Genomic DNA, 17,476 nt, shown 5'->3' with positions numbered 1-17,476 from the left:
TTTCTGATTCGGTTAAGAGCAGAGCTGGACTGTCGCAGCACTCCCAAAACCAGCCAGCTGCAACAAGGTCTTTTACCATCACATACCAACACACTCTTCATGACAGTCCCTCTGCTGCCCTCTCCTAGTCTCTCCTCATCCAGAGCACACGTTCTCTCTTCCCTTCTCTCTGCTTCTTCCATCTCCCTCTTCATTGGCTGCCCAACCACTTAACAGAACAGCCACAGCTGCACCTTGTCTACATCAGCCAACCCTGAAGCCAGCCCACGGTTGTATATTATCAATTATAATTAACCCAGCTTCATTCCTCTACACTGGACTACGCTAAAGTGTTAGAAAAAAAATAATCTGATTCAAGACCATCATTGGAAACACCAGTTTTCTACCTTGTTTACTCTGTGACACTCCCTTTTATAGATTTCTTTCCTGCTTAATTTTCCTTCTGCTTCATTACATTTCTTTAACAATTAATATTTCCTCTTTCTCACAGGCATTGCAACTTAGCTGCACCTCCAAACCAAAATCAATTTAGTCTATTCAGGCTTAGCAAAAAATTCATTTGTCTATTGCTAGTTAAAACTACCAAGTTAGTCTTGTGTTTTCTTGACTAGAGACTCTTTGGTGAACCTGGAGTATTTTTTGTTTAAAACCACACACGTTTGCATAATATGGATACCGTATCTGTGTGTGTAGTGAAATAAGACCCAACAGCTGTCTTTAAATTAATTTTTATGTTCTACAAACACACAGGACAACTGGGCTACAATATGTGCCAAGACTAACTTAAAATAAAAATTAAATGAGGGAAAAACCAGGGGGAGATCGGAGAGAAAGGCATATTTATTGCTAATTAGACCCAACTTTAACCTCATTTTGATTAATACACTTTATTTGAAATAAAGCCTCAGACCTTTAAACAAAATTGCCATGAAAATCCTGCATGTTACCAGTTACGAGAGCTGCAGAGGCTCACCGCTGAGTGCCTGTCAAAGGCTGGATATATGCAGCAGCCTGCTGTTGAATATATCCGCTGGGCTGCTGTTGCATCTGCCGCAGCCTCTCCATCAGCACGGGGCTGGAATGAGCTGCTGAATATGCTCGGGGGTTGTAGCTGGGGGAGAGCACTACACCTGCAGGCTGCTGCTGCTGCAAAGGCATCTGAGTGCTGTACATTGTGTATCCGTGAGGCATGCTCTGCAGGGAGAAGGGACAGACCAGTAACTCCACTGTGCCTGTATGTAACTTAGCTTAACTGTAAAAGAAAGAGACAGACGTTATCAAACAGCCCAAGCTTGGGCAACCAGAGGCAAGTCAGTGAGACGCAGAGCTGTACCCATGCCCCGACCTGCCAGCCCCCACGCTGCCTGTACCCCACGTCCCTGCGGGTTCAGGCAGCTGCAGCGTGGTCACAGGCAGCAGGATGGCATTTGCACCATGCTCACCCTTCCCCGACAGGCCCCGAGCACCAGTGGGGCTCTGCTCCACAGCTCCATCTCCTCCTCCCCCCACAAAATCCCCAGTACCAGAATGACCACGACATAACAAGAGTTACTGGTATCTCACCTGACATTGCTCGTATTTCAGGCTTAACACTGAAGTACACTTGCCTTTACCAGCAACAACATTAGGAAAAATTAGGAAGCAACCACATTAAAAATGTTTAAAAGCCAAAGCATGCAGAGACCACAAGCATCCTAGAAGGAGGCCCCACCATTACCCTCGGTCACCTGCACGAGGCACATCCCAAGCACAGAAAAGCAGGCTGGGGGCTGTTTAAAAGTATTTTTATGCAGATGCTCCATGGGAGTGATGCAGTACCTGTGCTTGCTGTAACCCTGGGTACTGTGGAAGCTGAGACGGTGGTCGAACTTGCGGAGTGAAAATAGCAGCTTGGTCCATTGGCTGACCCTGAAAGACACATAACCCATCAGATACAGCCTCTGCACCCCAAACAAGTCCAGTTCTGGACACAGAACCCACCAAATTGTGTCCTAAAAAGTCATGGAGAGACTTGATCGCTTCCTTCAAGACAGCACCGCTGCTCAGTGCCAAACTGCTGAACTGTATTTACTCACAGGGAGATGGAAGAATTGACTGCTGTCTGATGTCTGACACTACTGTAACACTGCAGCCGTGAAGAAACAGCCATTTGCTGAACAGTCCTGCCAACACACTTAAAAATGGGGTTTTGCAAAGGATTAGAAAAAAACATTCTACCTGTCTTGAAGACAGTACATTAAATTATACAGGAAGCTTAGAGTGAATTATTATCTCTAGTATAAATACACAGTTGATATCTTTCTCAGGCTAATTACTAGCTTTCCCCTGATGAAGCACGCAAAATGCTGATTAGCAAATTTTATGACGACATACAAAATACCAGTATGATAAATGGATAAGCAAGCATCTCCAGCTCCCAAGCAGTACAGCTTGGAAACACACTCTGTATTTGTGATCAGCAGACAGCCTTGTTTGTTCACTTCAAATTGCCTCAATATTTATGCCCAATTAATGGCAACTCACTTAAAGATTTGAACTATAAATGCATTAGCATGTTTTGCAGCACCAGGAAAAAATAAAATGTTCGACTTAATTTCAGGACCAAGATTGTAATAAAAATGGTGAATGAGAATTTGCCAAGGATACAATCAAGTCTGTGTATTTTCCGTGCAATTGTGATGCTGCACAGCTGCACTTGATCACTCTGAAAGCCATTCTACTCAAACGAAGCTCAGTAGCAGACACGAGCTGGAAGGCGTGATGCTCCTTCCCTGTAGTTGCACTGTTCACCACAAAAAACTAACAAAAACCCCAAGCCCTCCAACAAAGCCTTCACCATTTTAACCAGGCTATCCTTACAGAGATGTATTATAATTCAAGGCTAAAAGTGACTTTAAGAACACACTGCAAGCAGCAACATGACAATCAGGGCTACCTGGTGGAAAAAATAATCTCCCACAGGACAAAATACCCAAGCACCATTGGAACTCTCCTCCTTTATCTGCTCCCAGCCCTTCAGTGGTAACTGTACCAACTGTTGGCAAGTCTGTAAGCACAACCAGCCGTCCTGCAGTTCAGCTGTTATTTTGCATTGAGCTTAAAAATACATGCATCCTCATTGACAGACCTGGGAAACAAGCAGAGCTACCTATTGTGAACGGGAACCGCTGGGAGAAGCAGTACAGTAGAGAGAAAGTGTTCCAGCTTCAACTGATCTGGCCCCAGGAGATACAGACAGCTGTGACCGGGGCTGGATTAACTGCCCTGTGCTCTGGGTAGAGAACAGACAGAAGGGGTCAAGGGCAAGATGCAAAACCAGGGGCAAAGCTGCCACAGGGCTGTCACATACTCAATTTTTTTCATACCTTCCCTTCTTTTAAAAGCAAACAGAAGAGACTGACCTAGCCAGGCTGCGTGCCAGCCTCTGGAACCACAGCTAAAGGGGTTACAAAGGTGCAGACAAGGCAGCAGGAAGCTCAGATACCACAGGCTATGCCAAGGAGGCAGAAGCTACACTAAGAATTTGTTTTAAAACCAAGCCAATATCTTGTGGAAAATTCCTAAAAACAAATTAGGGAGTATAGAAGGTGCTAACAGAGTAACATCTGTCAGGCCTGACAAAAGTTCAGACAAAATTACATTTATCTGGAAAAAATCTGTAAAATCAGATGTGGAGCTCTCAAAACCACCACCTGGAAGGTGAGGAACTCAAAGGCTGAACAGCACATACATCTGGCAGGTGGGATGCACATAAACCCAGTGTCAGCCAAATACAGGGGGAAGGTATTCAAGCACTTCAGTTTTTTTTTCTTTTTTTTAAACGGAGGCAAAAGAAGAAAAACAAAAAAAGAACAAGAATTTCTCCCAAGAAAATTGCTTCTGAAACTTTTCCTTAAGGTGCCAATCACAGGATAGATCAAGATGTAACCTCAAGTCACCCAAAGGTGAAATCTGATAAAGCCATGACTGATTTCTAGAAAAAAAGAAGTAGCCTTAAGCTCTTCTCCCCAGTGATACAAGCCCCCGTGTGGGTTCTGCCGGGCTGGTGTGCAGAGCGGGGCTCCGTCTGCTGTCCTTTTGTTTCTCTCAGTGGCAGCTAACCTGGTGCACCCAAGAGCAAAGTTTGTCCACTCGGGTCTATGCAGCGTAAAGTGTTCGTCCAAAGTCAGTGGAAGTTGTATCAATGGAAACTGCATTAGGCCCTAATTCTGTAAGAAAAATACTAAATAAGCAGCTGCGTGATCCCAGCAATACACAGTGGGCAGAAACCCACAAGTGAGTTTTGTCACTGACCTTTTTGCCACCGCCTGAAGTGCACACGAAGCAGCGGGGCCGGCAGGGCGTGTGACTCGAGAGCAGCATGCCCGTACTGCAGGCTTCACTGCCCAGGCCAGGCAAGCACCACACGCAAACCCAAGTGTGAAAGGTAAGCAAAAAGCTGTTCGTTAGGTAGGGAACAGACCGGTTTATTCCATGGCAGCACATGGCCACCAAGCAATCTCCTGCATTGTGAGAGAGCACTGCATTCCTGAGCAGCAACAGCAGATGTTGCTAAATTCAAAGGGGTACTTCTCCCTCCAGGCATAATTCAGTAAAGAGTTAACCAAACATGCGAGCCAATTGCTGCAAGCCAGAACTGTGCATGCACGTCAAACCAAAACAACAACAAAAAAAGAAGAAACCCAAACCTTTTTACTCAATGCTAATGCAATGTTACAGTAATAACCACTGTGCTCTTTGTTCTACATGCACCCTAAACTGAAGCAAAATGTACTGCTTTTTCCTGCTAAGATATGGGTCCATTGTGTATTTGCAGGGAATTTTCTTCTAGGTGGTGCTGGGGCTGGCAAAAGTGATTGTAGCAGCCATGGCAGAGTAGGCTGACTTGACCAAAATCTGACCAAATCTGACTTTGAAAGTAGGTAGTAAAACACTAGCACTTATTTAAATAAGATGATGATGATGATAGATTTGAGAGACCTCATGGTATACTTGCTGCATATCTAGATGTGCCCAATTAATTGCAAACATGGTGATCTGTACCCTATTCTGATATGCTATCAGTAATAACAGGAACGATTGCACATGTGTAAAATATGGACAACAGGGTAAGCAGCAAAGCTTTTATAAAAACACATTTTGCATTGTCTTTCCAATTAGTGCTTTTAACAACATTGCAGTTTCCTTAAGACAGGGCAAAAGTCCTGCAAACTAACTCTAAACCTGCTTTTCTAATTAATACCTGGAAAGCTTTCCAACACAGACATTAGGGATGAAAGTTCATGCCATTATTGGTTTTCCCCAGAAACAACTGAATTCTATGAAACAATAATTTAACAGGTAAGTGTTACCTGTTACTTGCTTTGGAAGTAACAAAATATTATTCTATTAGTTATACTAATAACTGCACATCCTGCCACAGCTCAGAAACAGACCACCAGGCAGTACGCTGTCGTGCTCAGGTGGGACAAGAAGTATTTTGGAAGCTGCAGCCCACACGGGGCCAGGGGAGCTGACCCTCGCTGCCTGAACTGAGCCGCACAACTGCGTCCCACTGCAGCGGGAACGGGCCCATGCCATGAACGCTTCAAGTGCTGGTGGCATTTGCTGGCCAAAAAGGGCGTGTGCTCCATCCCCTACTGCTCATCGGACAGGCTAGTTCTGCTACGGTGGGCGGCCGCGGAGAGGAGCAGACCCCACCGGCAGCGGTGAGAAGGCAGCAGAATGGGAACAAACAAACCATGCTTAGAGGGACACGGCATCAGACATATCTTGCAGCCAGCCTGATCTTTCACAGCAAGAAGCACAACAGAAGAGGGAAAAAAACCTGATCAACAATATAGTTATTGTAAATTTTTGTAAGAAAATAAATATTCTATGTGAGCAAGTATGTTCACAGCCTTCCCACATGCAGCCACTGCGCTACCTAGGTGAGAGGAGTGCCAAAGCATATCATTCTCATCAAAAGCAAAGTGTGCAGCCTGTGTGTTCAAAGAAACCCAGAAAAGAAAAAATAAAAAGTTCATGGTCTCAGAGTGGTTACCATTATGTTGTCAAAGCCATCCTGAAGGGATACAGCAGTGCTACAGACATCCTAAAGGAAAAGGACAGGCGAGAAAATAGCAAACAATACAAAGAATATACACGATTAGGCTTGGATTGTTAGTGGAGCAGTACAGCACCTTTATAGAGCTCACCTGTATGTAACTCAAAGAATGACGGTGTTTAGGAATGCTAACAAGATCCTTTTAGATGTTTTTTATGCTTATGAACCTCAATACTTTTATGAAATTTATGAACAGAAACTAAATGTGGAAAGGACTCCTTACCATGCACAGGAGCCTATCAATTCCATACATAATACTCAAACAATTTTTAACAAGTCCTGCTCTTAAAGACCTTGCACCATAGCTATTCATTTCCAGGAGCACAGCATGTATGGCACAGCGCTAAGGAGCGGAGTCCTGGACTGACTTTACAAAACTGCCCAGACCACTGCCAGTGACTTCAAGCTGAGTCGGTAATTCCATTCAGCAGCTGCAGAAACTTCCTTATTTAAGCTCTACCCAACAACATACACCACACAGTAGCAATGCTTACAAAGCATCTTGTTCCCAAGTTTTCAAATACTACCTTCAGGCTTCTATACTGTGATAGCATTTTCTACTCTAAATCCAGGGCTGCATGAAGAACTACAAGCTCCCCAGGGATGTGTTCCTGAAGGAGCACACCGTGCACGCATGCAGGCAGGCATCCCACTGGGGCAGTCATAGTGCCAGGCAGCACACAAAGTCCCAGTGCCACTGGGACCTCGGAGGGGCTTCTCTGATGCCAGCATTGCCAGCTCACACGTAGACAACAGGGAAAGCAAAAAGCATGGCCTGGTGAATTGTGCATTCCTTTCATTACAGTGAAAGTTTTCACATATCAGGATGAACTAATCTCCCCAAACATCCAGAAAGGCAGAATGTTAGAAGCAGATGGAAAACAACGTGTCCATCTGTGGTACTGCCCAGCACGCCGTGAAGGACCTGGCTGTGCAGACCACTCTGTGCAAGTAATGGGAAACAACAGCTGGGTTTGGATGGCTCTGGTTTGACTTAGTTTACATCAGTTTAACTTACACTGACTTATTGCTGAAATAAAAACATGGCTGATACGGAACTACTGACTGATGAACATCCAGCACGTGTTATACGTTATCTGAAATAGGCACCTGAACCTACCCTGTCAAATTGTACTGCAGCTTTTACACTGTAAAAGTTCATTCCAAATCTTATGAAAAAAGTTCACTGAAGACACCTTATTATCTTATTTAGTCATGGATTCATGCCTTCATGATAGTTTATTTTCCATACTGATAACCTGTTTATGTAGCACTTTGGAGAAGTTAACCATTGTTCTTTACACCTCAGCTACTGCCCCTGTTTGAAACCAAAAGGGAAACACAGCATTTTTTGTCCTCTAAATGTGACAGTGTTAAACAGCAGCATTCCTTAAATGTGAAAATGTGTTATTTTACATCTTCATTTACTGCTTTTTGATCCATCTAGCCATAAGTACTGATCATTATTTGTTTACTCAAGGCTCTTATTTAAGCTTGTATTCTATCACAGTAATTGAAAGCCAGTTGAACCCAACACTAAAATAGTGAGATACTGCCTAATGTAAGAAATATTACAGGGTTTCTATTAAATAAGGGGCAATAGCTCACTGTAGAGCCCAGTATCCTAACATGTAGGTTACCTAAATCCTCAGCACCTCATAATGCCCACAGGACAGCAGCGACGGATCTAATATCCACTGTACCACTGACAAGATAAAACACACACCTAGAGTCTTTGGGGCCTTGGGCCTTGGGTGTTTTGTTTTGGTTTTTTTTTTGGTAAGGTAGAAGACAGCACACGTATAGGGAAACCCTGGTTTCACAATTATGAACAGCCCCATATAAAACTACTGTAGCCCATCAGCAATTTAAGCACTACAGAGGGCTTCGCATGCATTGTAGCAGACATTGAAAGAGGGATGAGAAGGATAATGAGGGAGGGAGCTGTAACAAAATAGAGACAGCATACCAGAAATTACGAGGATACTTGCTGAAAAATTAACCTATTTTCAGCAAAGAGGATACATCATGGAGTTTGAAGGCAAGGTAGCATAAAGGCAATGTAATATATACTGCAGTGAGGGTAAGAATGGGTACGGAAGGACAAACAGGTGAAAAGTTACTGGGTCTACCACCAACTACTGTACACATATTGCTGATTATCTGGGATCCAAAACCCAATTTGTTGCTCTTGCACCATCGATTCAATAGCCATACTCTGAAAACTAGCTCAGATGCCAAAGGGTGTTGTGCAACAGCCATGTGCGGTCTGGCGTACAGCAGCTGCAGTCTGCCGAAGTGTTAGAAGAAGTAGCAGCTACTTCTAGAGAACATGGGCATCTGTCTGCACACACGTATGGAAAAGGCTCTTGCCAGACCTCTTGGATTTTTCATTGTGAAGAGCATTGCTGTGCCTCTGCTGCTTACTTGTCGCTCAGTGGTATGTAGCACCATGCAATTCCACTATGAAAGCCTCTGTGACACAACAGGGAACACCATCAAGTAGCAGAAGGAAAACCTGATTCTATGAAACACAGCAAAAATAGAAGGGACTAAGGGACCAAAGGGCAAATGAAGTTTAAATGCAGATGGTCCTGGTTAAGCAATATTTGGGGAATTACTGCAGTGGCTAAATACCAGCTGGCTCTCCACTCCATAAACCTGTGCAGGGCAAGCAGCCCCCAGGGAAGGCAAAAACCACTGTGCTGCTCTTCAGACAGAGGTTTGAACAAACCTGTTGGAGAGACCGTGACTGTGCTTGCTGCCTGAGGAGCCGCTGCTGCTGCTGTTCTTGCTGCAGGAGTTTCATCTGGAGCAACTGCTGCTGAGGTGTGATTGCATGGATAGAGGGGGGCTGCATCATGGTGCCGGAGCGCCGCTGCAGCATGTTCGACAGGGCTTGCTTCGTGTTTGTTGGAACGAAGGAGCCTGTCGGATCCAGTCTGGAACCACCTAAAAACCACCCAAAACACAAATGTGTTCTCTGCCTTCGTAAGAGCATTGTTGGTACAGATCACTGCTCATTCATCAGCCCCTATTTGGTTAGCTCTACAGTAATGGTGATAAATTTATCTCTGCAAAGGCAGACCACTAGTGAACTGGATTAAACCGTATTACTGACCTGAAAAATTGAACAGGCAAAATAACTTTGAGGACTACCACTTGTAAATGAGAAAGAAAAGCAGAAAGGCTATGGGCTGTTGCACGTTCTATGTCACATAAAACATTTGACTACTACGGATGAAAAACAAAGTTGCATGTCAGATTAAAAGCGTGGTATGAGCAGCTTACTATGTCAAGCCAATTTCATAATGGGATGGCAGTAATTTATGCACTCTATGCTACTTGATAAAAATCATGTATCTATATGTCAGACTTACAAAGTTAATCTTACACATTTGTTTTTAAAAGCTGCATTTCCTTAAACGTTTTAGCCACTGTCTGGTATATTCTGAAGACTTTTTACACACTTAGAACACAGATCTAGTTGTATTTGGGGCTTCAGAAAAAATATTTAACATTTATAACTGGAACCAAACTTCTAAACTTCTGCGTAATACCCGAGGACACAACAGTATTTCTCAAAAAATCATAAACTGCTGCCCCCTAGAGCAGGTACAATACCTGTTAAACTGGGTAAACGTTAACTGGAAAGAACAAAACAATCCTACAAAAAATGAAGCTGAAAATACCACAAAGCTGAAAAAATGCAAGCCCGTGGATTGATTTATTCCCTCTAGCAGATGTTAAATTAGCCACCATGTTCCTTGGTATGAACCAAAGAAGAAATAAGCCAAACATAAGGCATTTGTTCCTTTTAATCATCCCTTCTCTTCTTTCACTCCTCATTGAATTTCTACTAGCTTTCTTGTACTATTCACCACAAGTAAGTCATTCTTGCTTATCTACCAAAAAAGTTTAATAGCTTAACAGAGACAGAAAGTTTTTCAAAAAACACCCCCAGAGACCTATGGCTAACTAAGGAATAAAATAAATGCCATCAGCAGGCACAGCCTGCTTTGGAGAAACAAAACACGGCTGTGAGAAGTCAGCTTTTGCCACACATCAAATAACGCCATGGTGCTGTGCCTCTGCCTGCCAAGCGCACACATACCTGGTGGGAGGGGCTGGCCCTGCACGAAGAAGCCGGCCTGCTGCGGCTGCCCCACCATGTTGTAACCCCACAAGGCAGACGGCGGATGGTGCATCATTTGAGAGGAAATTGGCGAGTAAGTAGGAGGCACTCTATACAAGTTGTTCTGCGGATATTCCTTGAAATATACAGTAAAAGTGAATGTTACTGACATTCATACCTTACTAACTCATAAATAATGCCAATTTTCCTACTAAATCATTAAAGGCCAGAGACAGTTCCCATTGTCGTTTGCAGTGATGTAAAACACAGATTAAGTCTCAGGCTGCCCACAGGTAATTAACAACTTCATACACACTCCATCCATTTCTACCTTATTGGTAAGTATTTTCTGCAGGCTATGGTAAGGTATATAGCACAAGGACAGTTACAGTATCAGTATATAAATAACAGGAAGAACTTAACTGAAACATCAAATAACCCAGAAAATTATCTTAAAATTACAGCTACTTAAAATGCAACACATTGACAAACTAGCTGGGTACTGACAGAATACTGCCACTTCTACAGCATGTACGACCAGACTGGCAGCAGAGTGAAGAGGACAATTGCACAGAATGCTGCTACTGGAAACGTACATTGTTACTTGGGTGATGCCCAGCATGTTTCTCAAACCCTTGCTCTAGGTGATTCTTCAGCTTAGGAACCCGGACCTCAAAATCCAATAAAAACCCAAAAGGTAAGTATCTCAGAAGCCAGAACAAATTTCACAGTAAAACAGTTTATATCTGTAAAAGAACCTCTTTCAAATTGGTTTCCATTTGAATGGGACCTGGGTTTAAACTGTGTTTGATCTCAACATAATTTGAACTGGAGGAATTTTAGAAATTGATACAAACAGCTGTACTTTACACCGAACAAGAGAAAGCATATACGGAACCTGAATGATATTTAGTAAGATCTAGTCTACTATATTTTACATAGCACGTAAGGTCCTGAGCACTGTACATTCCTCTACACTGAGCTCCACTTGATACAAAACCACCCTCCTTCCAACCACCTCCTCTCACTCCATTTATTAGGACCCCCTCCTCCAGGTGCATAACAATTTCTGAAAGCAGCTAAGACAGCACCATGCAACATCAGATGCTTCAGCAAGAGAGGTCAGGTTTTGTATGGGGCACCAACTACTTACATCAGCTCTTGAGCTTGACTTTGACTTTCGCTTCCGACTCTTTGTCTTCTTCTCATCGTCTGTGGCGTGTTTGCCCTGATCTGAGAGCTCTCCTGACTTTCTTTCTGGTTCCTGAGACACAGGTGTGGTGGGCTCTTCCTCCTCCTCTTCTGGAGGAAGGGGCAAGGGCTCGAGGTAGTAACTCCGTGGCTTGGGTTTGGTGTGCATGTGGTACAGGAGGAGATGCTGCTGCTCCTCATATTTTATTACTTTCCTGTCAACACGAACTGTACCAAACCATGCCCAAGAGAGAGGAGCAGGATTTTTGTGGCCTTCAAATAAATCCCAAGGGGACACCTTTTGTTTTGTTGAAACCTGAAGGCCCTGTTTCAGAATAAAAGTGAAGTTAGCATTTTAAGAAAGTTGGAATGCTACAGCAGACAACTTGCTTTTGTACATCATTAGTTGAGTCAGGAAAATCCAGTAAGGATATTTCCCCTCCACAAAATGTACCGAATGCATACTGGTGGAATTTTAACCTCTATCTGAGGCTGCAACTACATAAGAGCAATTATATTTTTATAGTACCATTTTCTTGTAGCTATGCTAAAATTCTCAAGTTCCACCTCTCACATTTTGAAGGAAAAATCAAGTATCTATCAAAAATTTCTGATCTGAGGATACCATTCCTAAAAGTTTACATATTCAAATAAGGGAAGAAAGCCTAAGCACTAAATCACAAAAAAATGCCTACCCAGTCTGCAGAATAAAAAGCTCTGTCCTTCTCTTCTAAATAAATTCACTTACAATTATGCATCCCTTCAAATTCCCCAAAAATCCAAATATACCCCAGCCCCACCCTGCCTTTTTTTCTCTGTCTCTTCTAAGTAGGATCACCCTCCAGCCTCCTCCCAGCAGGTAACAGGTCAAAAAGTTCCCAGGTCAAATGGGCTCTCGCATGTAGGATTCTGCTTGAAAAGCAAATACTTTGTAAGAGCTTTTGCGGAGTTGGACAATACCAGTCAAGACCCTATAGTGCAAGCTTATGTCAACACTCATCACATTAGCAGTTACATACTGCCCACGTGCTCTGCAGATTCAATAAGGAAGGGCATGCAGCAAACATCACTGATTTTTAAATAAATCAGAAAGTGAAAGGTTACCCAAACTCTTGAATTTGCATGAGTGGCATAAAACTGTTTCCATTTAAGATGCATATATACCTAAAGCTCTGAGACTACCTGCAAGGATCAGCAACTCATCCGGGAGAGGAGGATGGAATCACTGCCAGTGCTGGTGCAAGGTCCAAGTCATGCTAGGCTGCCTGAACCCATTTGGCTGGGGTTTAACAGCTCCCTGCGTGCCTTTCTCTAACCCCCCTCCCGGTTTCACCCTCTGCCCGAGAATTTTCATATGGATCACGCAATCAAAAACTGTGCAAGAATATCTGGAACAGAAACACATTTGATACCAACAAACAGTCTGTCATTTGCAACTATTTTTAAAGGTCTTATTCGACAAGAGCATTCCTCACTTTTGGCATCACTGCTCATAGAAAGCCTACCTGTTCAAAAGAGACGCAGTGCCGTGGCTGAAGCTTTTGTAAGGACTGGGGTTGCACCAGAAAGCTGTATTACAGCAGACGTACGCTGCTTTTATGATACTGCACATAAAGGCATGTATTGTACAAGCTGTACCTGTTTGCTTGAATTCCTAAGCTTCAAAAATCACGGAAAAACTGAGGTGAAAAAAAACATTTACTCTTGCCTGTTTCTTATCAATGGAGTCAAATCCCGCAATTTTGTTCCCCTTGGTGTCAATCAAGGATCCCATTGGCTCACAAGTAATAATATCACATGTCTGCTTTGGCAAAGGGAGCAGCTGGCGAACCTTGTCAATGCTTTCCGACCGCTTGTCTCCCAGCTCCTTCTAGAGAATAAATACATCGATCAATCAAACAGAAAGGGAAGGGGGTGGGGAGAAGAGAAACATTTCACTGCTTTCAGTATTAGAAAATGTCCTGTTTCTGGATGAATCATTTCCTTGTACTTTTACTAAATTTAAACAAGTGGCTTTGCAAGGGGGTTTTGGGGCTTTTTGCGTGGGTTGTTTGTTTTCTTTTTTTAAAGAATGTAAGTTACCTTGTAATCTCTTGTTTAAACAGAATGTAAAAACCATGTAATATAAATCTAGTGTCTCAATCATGATTAAAAGTAACTGTCTTGCAGGATCCCTAATTTTAATTTATTACCAAGAAAATACTAGAAGTCTGTCTTCCCACCTCCACACTAAAATTTTATTTTCTCCTTCTACTCCTTGTTATCCTAGTGCTGTTTCAGTCTTGCTTCGTTTTCCAAGAGGCCTTCCCAGACACTAGAAATGACAGGATTAAAGGATGATCACAGAAAGCAATTTAAAGGAAATGCTGAAAATGGCAAGACATAACACTTACTTTTAGTTTTTTCACTAAATTCATGTAAGCCCTTTTGTTCTCCTCAGGCCCTCCTTGGGAAGCGTTTGACAAGTCTGAGGCAAGCGTCCCATTGATGAGGACACCCAGCATATCCAGCACGGTTGTGAACAATTCGCTGAGAGTAAAGACAAGCATTACCCTGAGGAACTACCGATTGCCAAGAGATCCAGGGACAGCTACTCAGGGCAAAGGCCACAAATGCAGCTCTTCAAACAAGCCAAGTTTTTCAGGGCGTTCTGCATACACACATACCTCAGCCTGCATGCGTCAGCCCCAGTCTATGCATGCAGGTGGACTGTCAAGACATACACACAAATCTTACTTATAAACCCCAGCTCAGAGCTACAAACAGCATGAACTAACAAACAGTCACTGGGAATTACAGGCTCCCAGACTTCAGAATGTGCTCAGGTATGTGCTTGTTAAAGAAGAGCATCAGTAGTGGCTCCAGTGCTTTCCAAGGCAGAGGTGCTCCCTAACCAAGATCAGCACCAAGCACATAAATTGCACTCAAGTAGTAATAGGATAAGGGTAAGGAAAATGTAACAATAATATACATGCAATCTAAACGTATAAGCACTAAGGACATGAATTAGCTTGTTTATGTAGCGCAGACATACTTGTTGGTTTGCATATCCACAGTTCCTGAAGTGATTATCTGCAGGAGCAGAAGTGCCCAGTCAGTGGTCCACTGGGTGCTCCTCTGCACAGTATCAAACATGCCGCCTACCTGCAAAATAATACATGCAGAGCCTTGCTATCTGCTGTATCTCATATAGGCACGCTTCCTTTATCATACGGATTACTTATGAATAAAACTGCTCTCCAGTCCCACAAATTCTTTGTGCTGAATGCTATCTTGAAAGGCTGACTTTAAATAATTTTTCTTCCCCACCCCATATTCCCAGCAAAAAGGAACTACAGAAAAGCAAAATATTATTACACTGCTCCTTCAGTTCCCCATCCTCACTTTCATGTTTGATGCAACGAATTGAAGTTGGTGAAAAAATTATCAGAACTGAAAAGGTGTTGAATTACAACTTTATAGTTAGCACTTTGCTCCCACACCCAAAACGCAGACAATAATAATATGGTTGTAATAATGAAAATAATAATATAGTTATACAACTAATATAATAATATAATGTAGTTGTCTAACTATATTGACTGCCTAATTCTGTAAAATCCTTGCTTGTTACATGGGGATAAACCGTCAGTGGACAATGGTCTGGAATGTCCACAAAAAGATGATGCATTTCTGAGGTTCCAGGGACACCGAAAGGAAGAAAGCAGCACAAAAATAAGGCATGAATAAGGTATAGGCTTGTCCTTCCCATTCATTTTATATGAACAATGTCCAAACATTATGGCCAAGAGCCATCAGCTGAAACAAGAGGGACGGGCAGAGCAGAGACGAACGCCAACGGAGTAGAGACCCCTGCGTCAGGGCCGAGGGGGCACTAACAGCCCTTGCTGTCCCTGGCCAACCCCACTGGGGCTCCCCCTGGTCCCAGCTCTGGGGCCCCAGGTCAGGAGCCTCAGCCTGTCCCCATGGCCCTGCCCGGCCACACCAGGGTTTGTCTGACCCCGGCTCCCCTTGCTGGGCCTGATCCTGAGCCCCTGCCGTGGGCTGATGTCCTTCCATGGACTCAGCCTGTCCCCATCCCAACAGAGGAGCCTGATGCCTGGAGGGGCTGAGGGACCCCCTCAGCTGCCAGCTTTCATTGTGCCCCGGCCCCAGCAGTGCCCTGACACAGTGCTGCTTCCTGCTTACCACCTACTCCAGAGTAGCTGCTACACCTTTTTATAACATCAGGAAAACCACAGAAGGTTTTCTTACCAAGTTAAGACGAAGTTGTAGAGCTTCATGCATCATTTGCCGAGCTTTAACATCGTCCTGGTACCGTTCTTCCCTCCAGTTACTAAGGATCTAAGAAAAAGCAATTGAAGTATTTGTGACCATTATCTATAAGGAATCATAAAAGATTACTAACTTTTTTATCCTCGTGCCTGCTTAAGGTTTAGAGCAGAATAAGCAAACATTAATGTGTAAAAACCTGATAATCTGCTATCAATTGTGTGACTAGATCTTCCTGTTGTGGCAAAAAAGAAAATAAGCAGCTTTGTTACACATTTATTAAAAATATTGTTTCAAACACCCTACTTAACTGTTCACCACAGGAAAGTAAACAGACCTCTTGCACTGGATGCAGCTTCCCAACAGGATCTGGGGGATCTCTGGGTGTGAAATGACCAGAACCTTAGGGAACCTGGACCAGCTGCATTTCAGGGGAGAGACCATACAGCAAAAGGAAAACCCAGGCAGCAGTAACACCAGGGCGGGGGCGGGGAGGGGGGACACCATCAAAGGAATTAATTTAACTAGGATGTTGACATATGCCATAGCCTGGACTGGAGCAGGGAGGCAATATGAGAAAATAATGGCCCTACAGGTATCAACTTTCACTGTCACAGTAACTCAGAAACTAAAGACAGAAAAAAGGAAGCATGGACACACTACACTGGGCATCGTATATATTCTTTTAAAGACAGTCCTAAGGAGCTATTGTAGGCTAGAGCATGAATCAGATGGGAGCAGGAAGCCTTGAGCAGAATCAGCAGAGGCTGTTGAGTAAGCACAAGTGATACAAGGAGAGAGCTGCAGGCAAGGGGCCAGTTTGGGACTAGCAATATCGTTTTTTAAAATACGAAAAAATCCTTAATCTGTGCCAGCTGGAGAAGATTAAGGGTTTTCCTAAAGAAGGAAAGTTTCAAACTTATAAAAACATTTTATGATCAAGCTAGAGACTGAGAACACTGTTCCTCTCAGGACAAACATCTTTTATTGTTTTTCCTGGAAAGAACTGGAGTCAGACTCAAGTTCATTATATTTCTCTGTAACAATTTTAGAAAAAAGATATATTCACTCTCAAAAAGGAAGAAAGACCTCCCCATTCTTCCTTCCTTGGACTGTTCCTTTTGGCACACCATTGCACTGCAATTATCCTGGTTTTATGCCATCTCATACACAGAAAACTGATGACACATAAAACATCTAAGAAAGGGTGCTCATGGTTATGCGCTTGTTTTACCTGATTAACTTGATTCTGCAGCGATGTTAGAAGCCCTTCTCGTTGCTCATCCTGTCCCTTAAGGCAAGTAAGTACCAATGAAAGGAAGGGTTGCTGACTCAAAAGAGACATGCTTTAACAGACACAAATACAGAAGTCAATTAGTAAAGTGATTTTGATACTTCCCATCCTCACTCCCTTCCTTGTTTTGTCTACTTTTTTCCCCTGGAAGTGGCATTGCCTGTATTTATGTCTGTTTCTGCTTTAGTAAATTAAAGCCTTGCCAGACGAATTAAAAAAACATGCACATAAGAAGACAGCGCACCAGCCAGCATAAATGCACATAGTATGCATGTCACTAATGAGAACCCACCTAGCTCAGGGCACTGAGAATGACCAGTAATTGCGTGGACACTTGAAGGCCTGACTCAGAAACAGAACATGTCATTTTAAGACTACTTTGATAACCCAGGGATATAATTTTAGTGGAGATTAGGCAGCTGAAGTTTCTAATCCATGTTAGCAGTCTGAAGTGAATCCCAAGTACGCTTCCCCTACA

General features: G+C 43.2%; 1 protein-coding gene across 20 annotated transcripts in view; it reads right to left on the bottom strand.

Annotated features, from left to right (window-relative positions):
• Nucleotides 1-17,476, bottom strand: part of MED12L (mediator complex subunit 12L) — a 150,499-nt gene that overhangs the window by 7,356 nt on the left and 125,667 nt on the right. For 15 of the 20 annotated variants that reach the window (XM_056358992.1, XM_056358994.1, XM_056358997.1 and 12 more), the window contains 10 exons: nt 16,939-17,050; nt 15,687-15,776; nt 14,467-14,576; nt 13,826-13,961; nt 13,141-13,302; nt 11,395-11,757; nt 10,221-10,377; nt 8,841-9,058; nt 1,819-1,908; nt 974-1,194 (listed from right to left, as the gene is read on the bottom strand). In XM_056358992.1, coding sequence (XP_056214967.1) covers nt 974-1,194; nt 1,819-1,908; nt 8,841-9,058; nt 10,221-10,377; nt 11,395-11,757; nt 13,141-13,302; nt 13,826-13,961; nt 14,467-14,576; nt 15,687-15,776; nt 16,939-17,050 — 1,659 coding nt within the window. Of the gene's footprint in view, nt 1-973; nt 1,195-1,818; nt 1,909-8,840; nt 9,059-10,220; nt 10,378-11,394; nt 11,758-12,614; nt 12,821-13,140; nt 13,303-13,825; nt 13,962-14,466; nt 14,577-15,686; nt 15,777-16,938; nt 17,051-17,476 lie in introns of those variants that run through there. The other 5 variants (XR_008825246.1, XR_008825247.1, XR_008825245.1 and 2 more) reach the window with 2 other exon arrangements.

The sequence above is a fragment of the Falco biarmicus genome, chromosome 13 (genome assembly GCF_023638135.1).
Source record: "Falco biarmicus isolate bFalBia1 chromosome 13, bFalBia1.pri, whole genome shotgun sequence".
In the NCBI taxonomy this organism is placed as follows: Eukaryota; Metazoa; Chordata; class Aves; order Falconiformes; family Falconidae; genus Falco; species Falco biarmicus.
The sequence above is the reverse complement of the archived record's forward strand: the minus strand, read 5'-3'. Positions and strand labels throughout refer to the sequence as shown.